Source organism: Myotis nattereri (assembly GCF_964212035.1).
Source record: "Myotis nattereri genome assembly, chromosome: 6".
NCBI classification, from domain to species: Eukaryota; Metazoa; Chordata; class Mammalia; order Chiroptera; family Vespertilionidae; genus Myotis; species Myotis nattereri.
This window is the reverse complement of record NC_138081.1, coordinates 43,937,261-43,956,996: the sequence shown is the minus strand read 5'-3', so window position 1 is coordinate 43,956,996 and position 19,736 is coordinate 43,937,261. Positions and strand designations below refer to the sequence as shown.

The 19,736-nt window shown below is 36.4% G+C and overlaps 1 protein-coding gene across 2 annotated transcripts in view; it reads left to right on the top strand.

Moving 5' to 3' along the window:
* SNAP91 (synaptosome associated protein 91) overlaps positions 1–19,736 on the top strand; it is a 126,353-nt gene that overhangs the window by 50,705 nt on the left and 55,912 nt on the right. For both annotated transcript variants that reach the window (XR_013996172.1, XM_081094404.1), the window contains exons 8-9: positions 5,620–5,726; positions 15,777–15,818. Coding sequence is in view for 1 of the 2 variants with exons in the window: in XM_081094404.1 (XP_080950530.1) it covers positions 5,620–5,726; positions 15,777–15,818 (149 nt within the window). In the remaining variant the exon portion in view is untranslated. The remainder of the gene's footprint in view (positions 1–5,619; positions 5,727–15,776; positions 15,819–19,736) is intronic.

Below are 19,736 nucleotides of genomic sequence, written 5' to 3'. Positions count from 1 at the left end.
GTGTCAGGAGCTGTGCTGATTTTACACTGGTAAGGAGAACACATCTGGATCCCTGAAATAGGCATCACCACCTGATTACATTTGCAGTAACCTACTATTACTCTCTACCATCTATGCATCTTTTGCACAAACCAGATATGCAAGTTAACTGGGGATATGATGGAATGCTAGCCCTGTATCTTTGCAGAAATTAGGAAACAATCGTGAGGACTCTGCTAGTTTCAGAGTACTTCTGTTCCAACTATATGTTCAGGAAACTGGGGCAATAACCGCAGATAGTTTCATGCATCCACTGGGATATCATTTTCTTTTATCACCTAATCTCCATAGAGCCTCTACTCAGAATGATAGAACATAGAGTGACATTTTGAGTCCCCAGAGAGTAGCATCCGCTTAGAGTCTGTGTCCCTGAAAAGTCTGGGCATGTTTTTTTTTCCCTTGTGCACACTCTGATAACAGTCCCTTTGCAGGAGACAAGAAAAAAGAGAAAAGTGCTTTGGCTATGTTTCTAGGACCTTCCTTAAGAATTCCTGGAAGGCTTATTGAAATTTAGGTTGCTAGACCCTAACCCGGAGTTTCTAATTCCGTAGGTCTGGGGAAGGGCCTGAGAATTGCATTTCTAATAAGGCCTGATCAGTGCTGCTGCTGCCCATCTGGGGACTTCAGTTTGAGAGCCACTGTGTTTGAGTCCCTCCCAGATGCTCAGGCTAGCATTTTGAATCCACGCGTTTTGTATGCTCACCCAAATCGATGTTATCAATGACGTTGTAAATTCTAATGTAATATTCCTTCTTTACTGCTCAGACCTTTAGAATTCATTCCACTTCTCTAGATTTTTATCAACTAGGACTGACAGATTCAGGAGGAAAACAATGCAAGATGCCCCATTAAATTTATATTCAGACCAACATGAATGACTCTTTTTGTATTAATAAATACCGTACAATATTTGGGACATGCTCATTCTAAAAATTATTTGTTATTTACCATTTAAATTTAAGTCAGTATCTTTCATTTTGTCTGGCAATCATCCTGCCAACATAAATCTACAAACTCTTGTACTTCTTGAAGCATGTGTGCCTTTTCCTCCTGGGTCCGACTTTGTGCTTGTCTCCCTGGGGCATGCAGGAATTGCTGGATTCTAATTTCTTTCTATTGAGGCAGTTGACAAAGGGAAGGGGATAAGACGTAGAGGGATAGGGTTTGAGGAGAATTTTCATTCTCTGATGAATGGGGTTGATTACAGGATCTCCAAGCAAGGCAGGACCAGCTTCTTCCAACTAAGCAGGAAAAGCTTTTTCCAGCAAGGATAGATTCATTTTTGTATGAATCTACCCAAGTGTTTTGTTTTGTTTTCAATTTCATTTTACAATAAAATTCCTAATTTTCACAAAGGACACCATGGTGAGGCTGGAAATTTAACTTACCCACATATGATATAATTCAGCAACTCACAGGATTAGCCACTCATCTGACTTTCAGCTCTTACAGCCCTGTGTCTGCAAGAGATAAGGTTATTACAGGCCAGCTTGAAGTATCACAGTCTGAATGGAACCTTGCGTCCATAATTTAAAGTCCTGTGCTGTCATTTTCCTTTGTAAGCTCTTCAGGGGAGTCCGAAGCAGCCTCTCACCCCACAGTTGTGTTTACCTTGTTCCCATCATGGTGGTCTCTATCCCAGCAGCTGCTCGCTCTGATAAGCTTAATTCTGGGTGCTCATTTCAGAAAACCGTAGGTGATCATTTAAGTAATTATTTTTCTCCTGTGCAGCACAGCCTATGAGAATCTAATTTTCTAGGAGCTGCAGGCGGACATTGCTGCCATTAAAGCCAATCAGGTTGCATATCTAACCCAAGATTCCCATCTTCAGCATTTTTTATTTCTGTGGCCACTTCAGTTATTAAACACTGTACCTATTCAAGAAACAGAAAGTACCCTATGTATTGTAAATAAAAAGAGATTTAATACAGGGAGCTAGGTACTTATGTAATTATTGGAAGGCTACAGGAACTGGTTCTAGGCTCATCCTCCTGAGATGACTACTGAATCTAGGGGAGTTAGTTACTACGAAGGCCACCACTTTAAGCTGTGCTCAAAGAAAGTCACTGCTGCTACCACCCTGACTGCCTTGCAAACCTAGAAAGCAGGAGAACGGACACCTGAAGTTATAATTAATCCAGGGGTTAGGGAGTCATGTCAAGTAGCTGCAAACATAAGAATTACCCCTCAAAACCCCGAAGGTGGACAGCAGACAGTGAAATGCTGCTGAAAGAAAAAATCCCTACAAGGGATTTTATCACTTGTAGGAAACAGGTGTAAAGGTACAAGACATATGGCTCTGCCTCAATTTCACCTTCTAGGTCTCCCACAGGTCTAATTCGCAGAACCCTGGCTTCTATGAGTCTAGAAAATGAAAGAATGGGGGTTGGGTGAGCCAATCCCAACATCGAATACAGGGCTCTTGGATATTTTGCCTTTACTGTGGAAAGATTCCTGCCCATAATATGCAGTTCAAAACCATATTGCTTTGATTTCAGGTGGGACAGTTTATCTGTAAACCAAATAAGATAAGTTTTCCCATTTCTCTTTTGCTAGCTGATCTTACTCTTGCTTACCACTCATAAATGTCAGCTTTTGCTAAAGTGCCTTTCTAGCCATTTACCATTCTGCTATTTTTGTGTGTTCTTCATTGGAAAACCTATTATCTTCATTATGATGACTCCCAAATCTACTATTTTGGTTCTTACCTTTATTCTGAGCTTTAGTTTTGCATGTCTTCTTATTTGTAGACACTTAAATTTAGATATTGTGTTCTTACCTAAAACTCAGCAAGATCTAAAACTGAGCTCTTGAATTTACCCTTCCTAATCTCCTTGTTTCTGTTTATATGTAATTAGACTTTCAAATCTAAAACCTAAGTTATCTTTGAGTTGTTCATCGTACTCAAACCCACACCCAGTCGATTCATTCTCATCCCCTCACCAGTGGACCCTTGTTTCGTTCCCACTTCTGCTTGAAGAACATTGGATATAGTGCCTCTACAATTCATGTAACAATTAAACATGTTAAGCTATGTGATCCTCCTCTATTGTTGTCTTGAACAGCTACTTAAATATTGCTCTACCTTTTCTTCATCTTGAATTCACTGATTGATTGTAGTAAGAATGCATTTTTTTCTTTTTTATTAAAATAATAACCATTTGGTACATATTTTTATTTCATCTAATTTGAAAAAGATAGTCTATTGGCCACAATTAGGAGCAGAAAAGGAGGAGAGTTACACCTTTTCATATTAAAGACCTGACTCTTCAAAAGTGGTAGGGGAGTATATTCTTGCCCGACAACATTCTGGTGTGAGTGGCCTTCATTCGGCGTTGACAAATGGCTCTTGTGAAAATAATACTCTAGAATATAGGCATACTTAGAATCCTAAGTATTTTCAGTCAGGTTTGTTTTTTACTATGTAATGCTAGTAATTAACTTAAATATATTATGGGTTAGTTTTAACCAAGGACTTCATGACCAATTCTCTGCATCTAATGTTGGAGTCAATATTGGTGCCAGAAACCTTCACAAACATTTTATCTATCTTGAAACTCTGATGTTCAAGTTAGAAGATGCTTCCCTTCCTGACTGATATCCACGTGTACAGCCTTGGTTTGTCTTTCAGGGATGAGATTGCTTTTCATGTGGCTTCTTTCCTAGGACAGTTACTTGTGAAAGTGAATACTAACATGACGGGATTTATCAATACTTTATATACAAAGATTTATGTTATGAATGTCAAATTTGATCATTTCAGACACTGAAAACCAACATATATCAGCTTTAATGTGAAAGAAAGACAGAGGCTCATTTCTGGGTGACACATACCTTCTGTTAAAGGTGTTAATTTCTCTGGAACCTGTCCTGGTTTCTAAGGGGAGAAGGGGTCCTCTCAATTTTGCTTATTTCAGTGCATGTTGCCTTTCATCGTCATTACCATGGTTATAGAAATAGTTATGAACTTATGACCTAAAACCATGATGATTGAATCTCTTTTGTTGCTGAATCCTAAATTACCACGATAGATGCAATTTTAAAAGCATCTAAAGGAAACAGAGAAAATTTGCTTAAAATTTTGAAGTATTGGTTTTAAAAGGAAATTGAGATTATTTAGTTTTCTTTTTCTTTTTGTGTTATTGCTAAAGACCCAATGCAAACAAATAAGCAGATTATAATAAAGAAAAGTAATTTAGACATTTTGAAGAAATTTTTTATATGAAGATTGTATAACAAGAAAGAAAGTATAGTTTATCAGAATAAGCCCTTATTTTCAAAAATGACTTGTTTTCTTTTAGCACCATGGTCCTATCTGTAACATTTAAAAAGAGGATAGCATGGATAAAGAAACTATCCTTAGCTTTGACCATATATTTTAAAGGCTTGCTTCCTTCTCAAATCCTAACAAGTAGGAAACAGTATGTGTTTATTTTCTCAATCCCTTTGCTTCCCTTGAATAGCCTGCAGGGGTGGTCCATGCTAAAAGTAAAATTACGAAAAGACTGTCAACAGAAGGTAATGAGTAGCTACCCTTAATAATTAGTTCTTTGTGTAATTATATATTATTAAAACCTTTCTTGAGAAAATTAAAAATACTTTGAGGTAGTAAAATTACATGCTGAATGAAATCAAGAACTTTAAAGTGTGAGAGAATATAAAAATAGCATGTGTTTAACCTTGTGCAGATATAAAATAATGATGATACCGAGCCATTGGTTATGATCTAGAGTTGCCTGGGAGCTGTTGTAGACAATGGCCTACCATGTCTTCATATGCAGTGTCAGTAATTATGGACTGAAAGACTGGCGGGCAAAAACACTGATAAAGGGCTAGTTTTCTTCAAAACAGTGTAGAGAAAACACGCTGTCATGCTGCAGTTGTAATGGAGCGATAGTACCGTAATTACCGTGATGTCCAATCTTGGGAGTACAGAGAAGAACAGCAAATGCCTCTGTTTTTCTGTCTAGAAAGCTACAGGTTGAGAAAGGGGACATGATTATAGAGTCATAAAGAGTTTGGTAAACCATATGTTTTTCACAAAACTTCACAATCTTATAACTAAAACATACATTATACTGTTTGAAAGAAATAATTTATAACCAATAAAGGAAGAATCAATTTATACGGAGTGTAGGCATCTTAGAGAATTCTTTAATTCATGGATGTTTATATGTTATTGCTTTATGATATGTAAATTATTGGTTAAGGGTGAGCTTAGTATGGAAATAAGGATGCAGTTCAATGAAGTCATTCATTACTTTTGAGATTGTTATCACAAGAATTTAATGCTGTTTTCCAAAACAGAAAGCTGGTTGGTATGGATCATGAATTTAACTGTTGTGATAATTCACATGTTACTGTAATCTTCATTATTTCTGTTGTTTCCTGTGAGACACTGGAGAACAAGCACCCTTTTTAAATCACGAGGTCCCCTTTTTTAGGTGCATTAATACCTATTACAGATTTTAGTGCCATGTTGATTCAAACATTAATTTCAATTTTAAGTAATGGTATTTATATACACTTATAATAAAATGTAATATAGTACTCTTAAAAATGCTTGTCTATCTGTTCTAGAAAAGTTTTTTGAAATGAAGAAAGGACAATGTAAAGATGCTCTAGAAATTTACAAACGATTTCTAACTAGAATGACGCGCGTGTCTGAATTTCTCAAAGTTGCAGAGGTAAGTAATATAAAGCTTTGTTGGGGATATAATTGTAAAATATTATCTCATGTATCTGGAGTAAATAATAATATTTATAATCTAGCCAAACACTGCCACAGATAACAGAGTGTTAGGGTTGGAAGTGACCTTAGAAGTCATCTATCCAACTTTTCACTCAGACCTGTACACTGCACTCCTGTATCCCAGTCAGATGACCATTGTCTTGAATAAAGGTTTCATGGATATGAGCTCACTTAACTGCTTTGTAAGGTAGTCCGTTCCTCCATTCCACCTAATGCTATCTTTGATTGTAAGTAAGCGCTTCCTTTTTATTGAACCCTAGAAAAAAATCCTCAGAAAAGTCCGTCCATTGTTCTTTGTGTGTGAATATAGATAATAAAATATGACCTTTCTTGCCATGTCAGTGATTTAAACACAATGAAAAATAAAACAAAGTATAATTAATTTTATAAAGTTTATAGTTTCTTAAGGACTTTTAAAACATTTAGTCAAAATGACTTTGTATAGTTGGTGTTTCTGAGGTTCTCTGTAAGTTGGTCTTTCATCTTACAAGATCCAATTATTGGTTCATACTGATATCAGAAATTATAACATTGTTATCCTTTAGCAAGATGGGTTTTTATCTTACATGTCAACTAACTGATTGCTAGGACTGACCACAGCGCTGTGTGCAAAAGGTTCTGAAACCCAGTGGCAAAGCACACAAGTCCATGAACATGGGACATTCATGCCATGCGTTTGTAATTTTTACCACTTTGAGAATATAGCCCAGAACACGCATTTTATATACACAGTTTCAAAATCACTCTAGTTCATGTGTTATATTTCAAGTCTCATTTATCACAGAAGTAATAATTGTCAAATTCAAATTATGAGACCAAAATAATATTGCAAAATGCTGTCTCTTCAGCTTTGATCCTTACAGCTTGTAATCAGAATAAAAATATTTTGTATATAACATGAGAAACAAAAGGTAAAGATTAGATTATATAAATTACATATACCTGAAAGCATGTTCATGTGTATTTCCTCATGGGTTTATTGATGTCAATGGTCTTTAAGAAAGGATAGAATTGCTTGACACTTTTGCTCTTGCTGCTGCACAGGTTTTATGTTTTGTATTTCATATGATTTTCCCATGATTTAACCATAATTATCAATATAATCTAGTAAATTTACCTAATTTCTTTCTGTGAAAATACAATTTCGCCTAAGTACCCAGAGCAGGAGGTTATTTCATTTTTCTGCTAATTCCTGGTGCATATGCTTCCAGTATTCCCATTTGTTACTGTTTATCTATACTAATAAGAAGGTAATATGCTAATTAGACTGGATAGACCAGACGTCTTCTGGATGTCCTTCGGGACGTCCTTCCCGACAAAGCCACAGCGGCTGTGAGAGCCAAGGAGGGCCGGCAGCTGCAGCAGCAAGCAGTGGCAGCAGCAGCAGGGTGATGGGGGTGGCGTCTTACCCTGATCGGCCCAGTCGCCTCCCACAGAGGGAGGCCAGGCTGAGGGACCCTCCCCAAGTGCACGAATTTTTGTGCAGTGGGCCTCTAGTATCAGATAAGGAACTGGACACATGGCCATCTGGAGTATACACTTATCTCATCAGCTTCATATGGCTCAGCTCAAGGTTTCCATGAGAAGAGGCTGTTGTGAATGACAGTTACAGAAATCAGACATCACTCTGAGAGCCTGTCTTTTTGTCTTTTTTTCTTTTTAATTAAATCTTTATTGTTCAGATTATTACATTTGTTCCTCTTTTTTCCCCCCATAACTCCCCTCCTCCCAGTTCCCGCCCCACCCCCCGCCCTCACTCCCCACCACTGTCCTCATCCATAGGTGCACGATTTTTGTCCAGTCTCTTCCCGCATCTCCCACACCCCTTTCCCCCCCAAGAATAGTCAGTCCATTCCCTTTCTATGTCCCTGATTCTATTATAATCACCAGTTCATTCTGTTCATCAGATTATTTATTCACTTGATTCTTAGATTCACTTGTTGATAGATGCATATTTGTTGTTCATAATTTGTATCTTTACCTTTTTCTTCTTCTTCCTCTTCTTAAAGGATACCTTTCAGCATTTCATATAATGCTGGTTTGGTGGTGATGAACTCCTTTAGCTTTTTCTTATCTGTGAAGCTCTTTATCTGACCTTCAATTCTGAATGATAGCTTTGCTGGATAAAGTAATCTTGGTTGTAGGTTCTTGGTATTCATCACTTTGAATATTTCTTGCCACTCCCTTCTGGCCTGGAAAGTTTCTGTTGAGAAATCAGCTGACAGTCGTATGGGTATTCCCTTGTAGGTAACTGAGTTTCTTTCTCTTGCTGCTTTTAAGATTCTCTCTTTGTCTTTTGCTCTTGGCATTTTAATTATGATGTGTCTTGGTGTGGTCCTCTTTGGATTCCTTTTGTTTGGGGTTCTCTGTGCTTCCTGGACTTGGAAGTCTATTTCTTTCACCAGGTGGGGGAAGTTTTCTGTCATTATTTCTTCAAATAGGTTTTCAATATCTTGCTCTCTCTCATCTTCTGGCACCCCTATAATTCTGATGTTGGTACGCTTGAAGCTGTCCCAGAGGCTCCTTACACTATCCTCGCATTTTTGGATTCTTTTTTCATTTTGCTTTTCCGGTTGGGTGTTTTTTGCTTCCTCGCATTTCAAATCATTGACTTGATTCTTGCGCTCCTCTGGTCTGCTGTCGGGAGTCTGTATAATATTCGTTATTTCAGTCCGTGTATGCTTAATTTCTAGTTGGTTCCCCATCATAACATCGAGGGTCTCATTAGTTTTCTTGTAGATCTCATTAAGTTTATCGGCGGCTTCTAAACAGTTCTTGAGAGACCTTAAAAGTGTGGTTCTGAACTCTATATCTTCCATTGACAATTTTGTCCTGTTTCTTTGTCTCCGCATTTTGTTATGCTTTCTTGGTGCACCCCCTAGTGGTCTTTGTGCGCAGTCTTGTAGTTAAGCCTTGATTGTTGTAGCTAATACCAGGGATGGTTTGACCTCCAGGCCAAGTGGCTGTGAGAATCAGCTGTGTCTGCAGTGAGAGAACTTCTGTCCTCTAGGGAGGTGCTAATCTAGCCTTTGCCTGAGGCTATCCAGCAAATGCCTCTGTGCAGGGCTTGGGCGGGGCGGGTCGCACAGGATCAACAGGGTGGGCCAGAGAGAGCAATTATGGCAGCTCTCAGTCCTGTCCCCAGGGGCTCTGCCTCTCTGAGTCCCAGCACCCACTGCAAACCTCGGAGAGAAAGCTGCACTCGCTCTGACTGAAGCCAGCCAGTCCTGCTTCTCCCGTTTGAGTCTGGGTCCCTAAAGACTCGCCCGTATCTGCAGCTCAGAGTCTGCAACTCCCTCCCGATTGAAAACGCCAACCATGCCCTTCGCCGCCAGCCCGCTCCGCGCACTCCGCACCTTAGGATTTGACTTCAGCACTGCGCCTCCTCTGAGTGTCCGTATGCGTTTCTCTTTCCTCCTAGTTGTAGGACTTCCACTCAGCCAGTGTTCCTGTGGTTCTGGGTGATGTCCGTTCCATCTTTTAGTTTCACTTTTGAAGTAGTTGTTCAAGGCAGCAAACTCCGGCGTTAACCTATGCCGCCATCTTGGTTCTGGAGCCTGTCTTTAAATAGCTGAATAATAAATATTTTACTATTATTTGAACATTATGATTGTTTTATAGAATGGATACTAATTTACAAAATTATTTTTAATAGAATAACATCAAACCACAGTCGATAAAACCTAACCATTTGTTCTTTCTTTCACATTTGAATTATACTGTTCCTGATTTCAACACTAATTGTTGAATATCAGTGTTTAATGGTATGCTTATGATTGCTGAATACTGAAATATTTTGACAAGTGTACATAGTTTTCTCTCCCACTTAGTACTCATATGGTGTACCTATCTATAGATTCATATTCAATAGCTATCCTGTGTTAGTACCATTTGCCTAATACAGAAGACTTCCAGAATGCCGTTTAAAAAATACAACTGTATTGAGTATTTGGCGAATGTTACCACTAAGTTGTTCATCATGTTAAAAGAAATGTAGAGTAGTAGACTAATTTCAATGGAAATAATCAAATCTCTCAGAGGAACTGCTCAAAGTGCAGAAAACACCATGTTTTGTTCTCTCATACAGACAGCCCTTGGTTTCTGCAGGGGACTGATTCCAGGTCCCCTGCGGATGCCAAAATCCACAGATGCTCAGGTCCCCACATATAAAATAGCATTGTATTTGCATATAAGCTATACACATCCGCTCACATATTTTAAATCATCTCTAGGTCACTTGTAATATCTAATACAACGTAAATGCTATGTAAATAGTTGTGATATTATATTGTTCAGGGAATAATGACAAGAAAAAAGAGTTTGTATATGCTCAGTATAGATACCACAGTCATAAGCCTAACTATCTTGTACACGTCACCAACACCATAGCATTTTTCCCCAGATATGTTTGGTCTATGAACCCATGGAGGTGGAACCTATGGATACAGATGGTTCACTGTACTGAAGATTCCTAAGGCAGACAACTGAAACTGCACAAATGGTGGTTTCACATGTAACAGGAATTTCTGCTAAACACTTCCCTTTTATAGAACCAGGTTATTCTTAGTTTGCTAGTCCAAGGTAAATACCAAGTCATAGGAGTATGTCTCCCAGAATATTTGCAGGCAGAAAGTAATAAGATTTCTGTAGTACAATCACACTTCACCTCAATCTTCCAAGGCCAGGACAGTAAAAATAGCAATGTTACGGACAGATGTCTAAGTTGTGTCTTTAACAGAATTATTCATTTCATAGGAACACATCATCTTTTGGCAAAGTGATTCCATAATACTTTGCTTTCAAAAGCACTGACTTCATTCATATTAATATTTTAATGGCTCATCTAAATAGTATTAAATATGGGAATAAAGGGGATGAAGTTGCCTTAGTTCATAATTTCCATCATTTGTAATAACATAAGTGAGTTTAGGGAGGCATCGGTGGCTTCTCTAAAGCCAGAGTCTAGTCATTCTCAGTGAAAAATCTATATTTCAGAGTGGAATCTCCAGCTTAAGCTGATCTAGAGGGATGAGGGCCAGTGCCTTGTAAACCAGTGGTGCTCCACAGTAGGCAATTTTGTTTTCCCTTCCTTCCCAGGGGACAATGTCTGGTGACATTTTTTATTATTACAACCAAGTAGGGAGCAATACAATAATAGCAAGGACTTAAAGCCCCACTTACATTTATGAATAGACAGAGGAAGAAGGGGCGGCCTACTGACATCCAATGGGGAGAGACCAGTGATACTGCTAATATCCTACAGTGCACAAGACAACCCCCAACAAAGCAAATTGTGAACTCATCCCAAAATGTGAGTAGTGCCCAAGCTAATTTAGACATAGAAAAGGCAGAGGAAAGAAGTTAGCTCAGCACTTGACACTCAAGTGTATTTTCCAATCTCCTGTTTGCCTTATTGTCTTTGTAGGAAGATTTATGCTTCATGTATTTGCTTCTACATTCCATTAGCATAATCAAGGCACTTCATTTCTCAAAGTGAGACTTTGGTTTAACTCACTTTGTTTCTTTGAGAGTCGATTCTATCATTTATATAAAATGAGATCATTGAAGTTATAGTTTGCATTTTTTGCCAACTTTTTATTTTGAATAATCTTCAAATCTGTACAAGAGTTGATAAAGTAGTATTGGTAAGCACCTATTACTCTCTTCATTGATTTAGCTCTATTGATATATTTCTATATTTGCACATTTATGTGCTCTTTCTTTGTACTTCGTTTTTCCTCATTTCCTTCCCCAACTACTAATAAAAATTCCTGTATGCTTTTACCTAGTAATTCCACTTCTACAAATGTATTCTACAGGTGAGTCCACACAGGTGCAAAATATTGTGTGCAGCATTGCTTGCAATGGCAAGAGATTGGAATCAACTTCAATGCCTGTTAATAGATGACTTCTTAAGTAAATTACAGTACAAGGTAGCTGTTTAAAAAAATCAGAGAACTCTGTGTATTAATTTAGATATAGAGCTAAGGTAAATTATTAAATGAAAAATATAAGCTCAGTATATATAACACAATGTTATTGTATAATGATGTGGGATATAAGTATTTATATAGTTCACGTTTCCTTGGATATACATAAAGAAATTCCGGAAAGATACATAAGAAACTAACAAAATGGTTCTCTCTGGGAATGAATTGAAAGTACATCCTAAGTGTACATTCTATTGCTTTTGGATGGAATGTTTTATAAAAATCTGTTAAGTTCATCTGATATAACATGTCCTTTAAGGCTGATGTTTCTTTATTGTTCTGTCTGAATGACCTATTCATTGATATAAATGGGGTATTAAGGTCCCTATTATTATTGTATTGCTGTCTACTTCTCCCTTTTACCTTTTAATGTTTGCCTTACATAAATTTAAGTGCTCTTATGTTAGGTGAATAAATATTTACAAATATTATATCCTCTCGTTAGATAGACTTTTTTATCATAATATAATGCCCTTCTTTTTCTATTACAGTCTTTGCTTTAAAGTTTGTCTAGTATAAGTATAGCTACTCCTGCTTTCTTTTGGTTTCCATTTGTGAGGAATATCTTTTTCCATTTCTTCACTTTGAATCTGTGTGTGTCTTTACATCTAAAGTGTGTCTCTTGCCTTGGCCTGTATGACTCAGTTGGATTATAATTCTGTACACCGAAAGGTGGTAGATTGGATTCCCAGTCAGGGCACATACCCAGGTTGCAGGTTTGATCTCCAGTTGGGGTGCATGCAGGAGGCAACTAAATGATGTTTCACTCTCACATTGATGTCCTTCCTCTCTCTCTAAAAAAATAAATAAATAAAAGCATGTCTTTGGGTGAGACATTAAAAACCAAAATAAGAATTACTTTAAACATAAATCCTATATAATAAAAGCCTAATATGCAAATCAACTGAACGGTGGAATGGCCGGTCACTATGACGAGTACTGACCACCAGGGGACAAACGCTCAATAAGGAGCTGCCACCAGCCCGCAGGCCCCAGGCCAGCCAAGGCGGGTGCCAGCAGGAGTCCCCCAATCGCCCCACTGTTCGCCTCACTATTGGCCCTGATCACCAGTCAGGCCTAGGGACCCTACCCATGCACAAATTTCACGCACTGGGCCTCTAGTTAGTAAGTAAGTAAGTAAGTAAATAAAAAAATAAAAAAATATAAAGCGTGTCTCTTGTAGTCAGCATATAAATGTATTTTGTTTATCCATTCTGTGTATTTTGATTGGAGAATTTAGTCCATTTACATATAAAGTAATTGTTCATAGGTTTGAGCTTATTGCCATTTGTTAAATGTTTTCTGGCTGTGTTCATAGTTCTCTCTTCCTTTCTTCTCTTGTTCTCTTTCTCTGTGCTTTCCTGACTTTCTTTAGTGGTATGGTTAGATTTCTTTATCTTTTATGTATTTACTATAGGTTCTTATTTTGTGGTTACCATGAGGCTTACATATACTAGTAACAACTTGTATCTATAACAGTCTATTTTAAATTGATAACAATGTTACAAACATTCCATCCAAAAGCAACAGGATACACATTCTTTTCAACTACATATGTGACATTTTACAAGATAAAGCACATGTTAGGACACAAAACGAGTTTTAATAAATTTAAGAGGATTGAAATCATATCAAGCATATTTTCTGACCACAGTGGTATGAAACTGGAAATAAAATTACATGAAGAAAACTGGAAAATTCACAAATAGGTGGGGAGTGGGGATTAAACATTTTACTGACAACCAGTGGGTCAAAGAAGAAGTCAAAAGAGAATCAAAAAAGACCTTGAGACAAGAGAAAATGAAAATGTAACATACAAGAGTTTATGGGATACAGAAAAGGTGGTGCATAGTGATAAATGCCTACTTCAAGAAATGAGAAAAGTCTCAAACAATCTAACTTTACACCTTAAGGAACTAAAAAAAAAGTAAAACAAAGCCTAAAGCTAGAAGGAAGAAAATAACAAAGATTCAAGCAGAAATATGTGAAGTAGAGACTTAAAAGACAATAGAAAAGATCAGTTGAGACTAAAAGCTCAGTCTTTGAAAACATAAAATTGACTAAATGTTAGCTAGACTCTCCGAGAGAAAAAAGAGAAGGGTCTTAAATAAGTAAACAGACATGAAAAAGATGTTATAACTGATACTACAGAAATACCAAGGTCCATAGGAGAGTAGTATGAACATTATACGCCAGTAAATAGGACATCCTAGGAGAAATAAACAACTAGAAATATACAACCTACCAAGACTGAATTATATTCTGAAATAGAACATCTGTCCAAATTAACTACTAACAAGAATATTGAATCAGTAATCTAAAACTTCCCAACAAACAAAATTTATATCATACTCAGTGGTGAAAAGCTGAAAGGTTTTTTTTCTAAGGTTAGGGATGAGACAAGGATTGGTGAGGATTAACAAAACAAACAAAAAACTCATACAGCTCAATTGCAAAAAAGCAAATAGTTCAATTAAAAATAGAAGATCTGAATAGACATTTTTCCAAAAAAAAGACACACTGATGACCAACATGTACATAAAATGATGCTCAACATCATTAATTATTAGGAAATGCAAATCAAATCCACAATGAGATATCACCTCACACATGTTAGTTAGAATGGCTGTTTTTAAAAAAGACAAGAAATAACAAGTATTGGCAAGGAGCCCTGTGCACTGTTACTAGGAATGTAAATTGGTGCAACCAGCATAGAAAAAAGTATGCAGATTCCTCAAAAAAATTATAGAACTGCAGTTGGTTGGAGCATTGTCCCATATGCCAAAAGATCATGGATTTGATTCCCAGTCAGGGCACATACCTAGGTTGCAGGTTCGGTCTGGTTAACGCAAGTAAGAGATTTTTTTTTTTTTTCTTTCTTTCTTTCTTTCTTTCTTTCTTTCTTTCTTTCTTTCTTTCTTTCTTTCTTCCTTCCTTCCTTCCTTCCTTCCTTCCTTCCTTCCTTCCTTCCTTCCTTTCTCTCTCTCTCTCTCTCTCTCTCTCTCTCTCTCTCTCTCTCTCTCTCTGTCTCATCAGTAAGCATGTCCTGGGGTGAAGATTAAAAAAAAATAGAGCTGTATAATCTGAAAATTCCACACATGAATATTTATCCAAAGTAAATGAAAACTCTAATGACAAAATATATCCACCCCATGTTCATTGCACCATTATTTATATTAGTCAAGATATGGAAATAATCCTAGTGTCCATCGATAGATGAATGGATAAAGAAAATGTTACACACACACACACACACACACACACACACACACACACACATACATGCATTATACACACCCAGTGGACTATTATTCAGCCATAAAAGAAAATGAAATCTTGCCACTGGTAACATCATGGATGGATCTCGAGGGCAATGTGCAAAGTGAAATAAGTCAGAGAAAGCAAAAACCATATGATCACTCTTATATGTAGAATCTAAAAAATAAATAAATAAGAGAAATCTAAGCTCATGGGTACAGAGAACAGATTGGTGGTTGTAAGAGGTGTGTGGTGGGGTGGGAGAAATGGCTGAACTGTTTGTTTGTTTGTTTTTTGGTTGGGGAAGGGTTTGTTTAAATTTAAAAATTTTTAACTAAATTATTTTTTAAAAAATAAACATTTTCTGTACAAAGGACTTACTGGGCATAATTAACTATTTAAATTTAGTCTATGCAATTTTTTAAGATTTTTTAGCTGCTGTTAAATATGGAGAAACCTTAAATTTTACACTTCAATTTCTTAAGTTCTGTTTTTGGATTTTAACATAATTCTTTATACTTGTTATATCTAACTATATTAATGAAATCATTGCTACATTATATTGAGTGGAAAACTACACAAAGAACATATGCTCCAAGTAAGATTAACATACATAACAATTGTATACCATGTTTGACATATAGTTTTAGCTGATTATGTGGTGATCTTCAATTAAATTTAGAGAAATTAATTTTTTAAATTCCCATTAAGTTACTTTTTATTTTCTTAATCCACAGCAAGTTGGCATTGATAAAGGTGATATTCCTGACCTCACACAGGTAAGTGATTCTCTGAGTGGAAGATTCAGTGTATATGAAATTATTCTGTAGTTTTTCATAAAAGGTCTTACCTAGATCATTGATAAAGTCTTGTAAGTATTTAAAAGTATTTAATGGATTTTAAATTTAGGCCAATGGACTTTCTTGGAAATTATTCTAGCTTATTTTTTCTAGCTATTAAATATATTTCTAGAGGTAATATGAAGATTTTCCTGCCCTTATAAACATAGTTTCTTCTTTAAAGGCAACTGAATTTACTTACTGAGGTCATATTTTCATTCTTGAACTTGAATCAAAAGGCAGCCTTGAATAATGTTTAAAAAATATTTTATCTATGAAAAGATATTTGTAGGCATGATAATCAGGACTTTTGAATTTTTTTCCTGCTTGTTCTTCTAGATTTCAGCATGCCTCAGGTACAAGGAAGGGGCATGAATGGGCAAACTCTGATATAGTTCTACCACGCTGATTTTTTCTTTATTTGTAAAATAGTCCAAATAAATAATGCATGTTAACCTAGAAAGTTGGATATGAAAATACTCAGCTCAATGAATAGCTTTTAGAAATGACAAATCATCTTTATTCAACTCTATAGACAGCTCACTGTAGAATAAAAGAAAAACTGGATGTATTGTTAGAAGTGCTCTCAGTTAATAAGAAAATAGGTCCTCCTTTGTCTTAGTTAGGGCAGAGCCTAAAGGAAGACAAGGAAAGGTTTAAAGGAATACTTAATACTGTTTTGTTTTTAAAATTATAGAATTATAGTAAATCATCAAAAGAAGGAATCACATACTTGCATTTAATTTTTAATGATACTATAAAATCTATTATAATTTATATAACTCTCTAGAGTTCAGAGACATAATATTTTTTAAATATATTTTTATTGCTTTCAGAGAGGAAGGGAGAAGGAAAGATAGAAAAATCAATGATGAGAGAGACTCATTGATTGACTGCCTCCTGCATGCCCCCTACTGGGGATCGAGCCCACAACCTGGGCATGTGCCCTTGTCCGGAATCGAACCCAGGACCCTTCAGTTCACAGGTCGATACTATATCCACTGAGCCAAACGGGCTATGGCGACATATTTTATATAATCACATATTTTTTATAATCACAATTTGGTGAACAGAGATAACATTCTTTTTTTTTTTTTTAATATATTTTATTGATTTTTCACAGAGAGGAAGGGAGAGAGATAGAGAGTTAGAAACATCGATGAGAGAGAAACATCGATCAGCTGCCTCCTGCACATCTCCCACCGGGGATATGCCCGCAACCCAGGTACATGCCCTTGACCGGAATCGAACCTGGGACCCTTCAGTCCGCAGGCCGATGCTCTATCCACCGAGCCAAACCGGTTTCGGCAAAGAGATAACATTCTTAAGATAAAATCTTGCCCTGGGCCAAATACAAAGATATTCTTTGGTAGAGATCCTTTAGATGCTGGTATTTCATATCCTCTACTTTTGCTATGACCTTAAGAGCCACATAAACTTCACTATTATTTAATTTGTAAATCACCTCCTCATTAAAAAAATTTTATAGTTCATTTCTCCAGTATATATTTACATCTCAGTGCAAGAGTATTGTGTGCTTCTGAAATTTCTTAAGCTACCTAATTGTGATTTCTGTTGGGATTATAAGTAACAGAGCTAAACATATTCCCTAATTCTCATTTAGAGCCTCTTCCATGGGTCCAAAGGAGGCTTCTGATTGAACTGGGGATTTAGACCCACTGGGACAGGAGAGTGAAGTCCAAGCTGGAATGTGAGCTGCTCTAGGGTTAATCCTTTAAACAGTGTTAGACCAGAATTAATCTGCAGATGGGTCAGAAATGCTACTTTTTGTGGGCTCAGTTTACCTCCTTTGAGAGGTTCTGTTCTCCGCCAGACCTCTCTTTGGCCACCATGGCACTCAATCTAGCTGTGACAATAAATAAAACACCAGACATGGAAGAGGGTTAGAGAGGAGATGGAGACCAGAAGGGTTACCTATTGACTGGGAGAAGGAGTAATCTGCTTAGTAACTCAAAAAAGGATTAGAATTCCTCTTGCTGCAAGATGGAACAGAGGAATTTAATGGCTATCCTTTAGGTTAGAAATTGCATAATAACTATCAGTGTGGACATCTGTAGCCCTTTTTTAAATTGTGCATCTAATGTCATCATAAGTGCGTTTAAATGATTTATGTGTATCAATGACATTTCTTTTAAAAACATTTAAAAGTTTGTTTTGAGTAAGAAGTGAATTTGATATCAGAACTTTTATATTTCTCAGCACTTTCAAATGGTTTCTTAGATCTAATGATCAAAATTTGAATGATCTTTTGGTTGCTTTTTTCCATTTGTGTTTTTTTTTAATTGAATTTATTGGGGTGACATTGGTTAATATAATTATATAGGTGTCAGGTGTACAGTTCTATAATTCCTCATCTGTATATTGTATGGTGTGTTCACCACCCCAAGCCATTTATCCCCCCTTTATTCTCTTCTGCGTCCCCTCCAACCGCCTTTTCCTTCTGGTAATCATCATGCTGTTATCTGTGTCTATGAGTTTGGAGTTTTTTTGGCTTACTCATCTCACCTTTTTCACCCAGCCCCCATCCCTCTCCCCTTAATGATGCTTTATAATCAAAAGCCTCTGAATTTTAGATGGATGCTTCCTTTTTTATTCTAGACTCAAAATTATTTATGAATTTGTTCCAAGAAAAGGATTTTGAAAATAGTATTTCCTGTTTATTGTGTGTGTGTGTGTGTACACATTCCAAATTTAAATTATCTCCATTTATGAAAAACATTTTAGGATTTGATGGCAGGAATTCTGGTTGATCTGAAAACTACTGGTAAAGAAAAGTCTCCTTTTAAAGACTGTACCATTGATGAATCGGTAACCGTAATATATTGCTGTTATCTATTGGCTTTCACAGGCTGACTTATTCTGGGGTTGGTGTTTCCGTCTAAGTGGTCTATTGACTTTGGCATTTTAAAAATAAGTAACTAATTATACTTTGTTAATCTTAAATTTCTTTACAATAGCAGAGGCATTCTCAGAGTTTTGCCCCTTGGAAATTTTAGTTTTGGTTTATTGCCTCCTATACGCCAGGATGTGCTCAGCACCATAGAGGCAGTTGAGAAGAAGGCCAGTATTCCTGCATTCCTGAACATTACTATCAAACAGGTTTTTTCTGTCTGCATACATTTGAAAACTTTATTTCTGTTAGATTTCACAGTACTTACAAGTAATATAAATGATGAAGCATTTTAAACCTCTAAGATAAAATGCTCCAAACTTAATTTTATGTGCAACATATTACAAAATAACTCCTCTTAAAGACAAAAGTCAATTTTGTAGTCTGTGTTCTTGATCAGATTTCTATTATGGCTATTGTGACTGTTAATTTGTTTTTTAAAAATTCTTCCTAAAATTGCTAAAAAACTTTGCAAAAAAAAAATGAAATTTCAAACTGTGTTTCTGGTTTTGATTTTTGTTGTTTAGCTACTGAAGAAATGTAATAGGAGAATATACTACCTCTTTTTATGTTATCCTATATTGTTCTCTATTCTGTGTCTGTAAGTAGCATTTGTTGTTGTTTTTTAACAGGTTTAGCACAGAATCACACTTCCTTTACATTGTACTTACCATTCAGAGGGCCTGAGTCTTCTAAACGGAGAATGAGTCTATCACTTGACACATTTTTTCCTTACTGTGATCCCAATTAAAAAAAAAAGGAAGTATGCCTCCTGGGTTCCAGTATTATGAAAATTATAATTTTTATTATGATAATTTTAAAGTTACCAGGTATGGATGCACCTAAAAATTATGAAGCCATTACTATTTTCTTCCCTTTAAGGTTACAATGTACATTTTGTTTATTAAATTAGCACAACTTTATAGTTGACTATTTCTTCTATACAG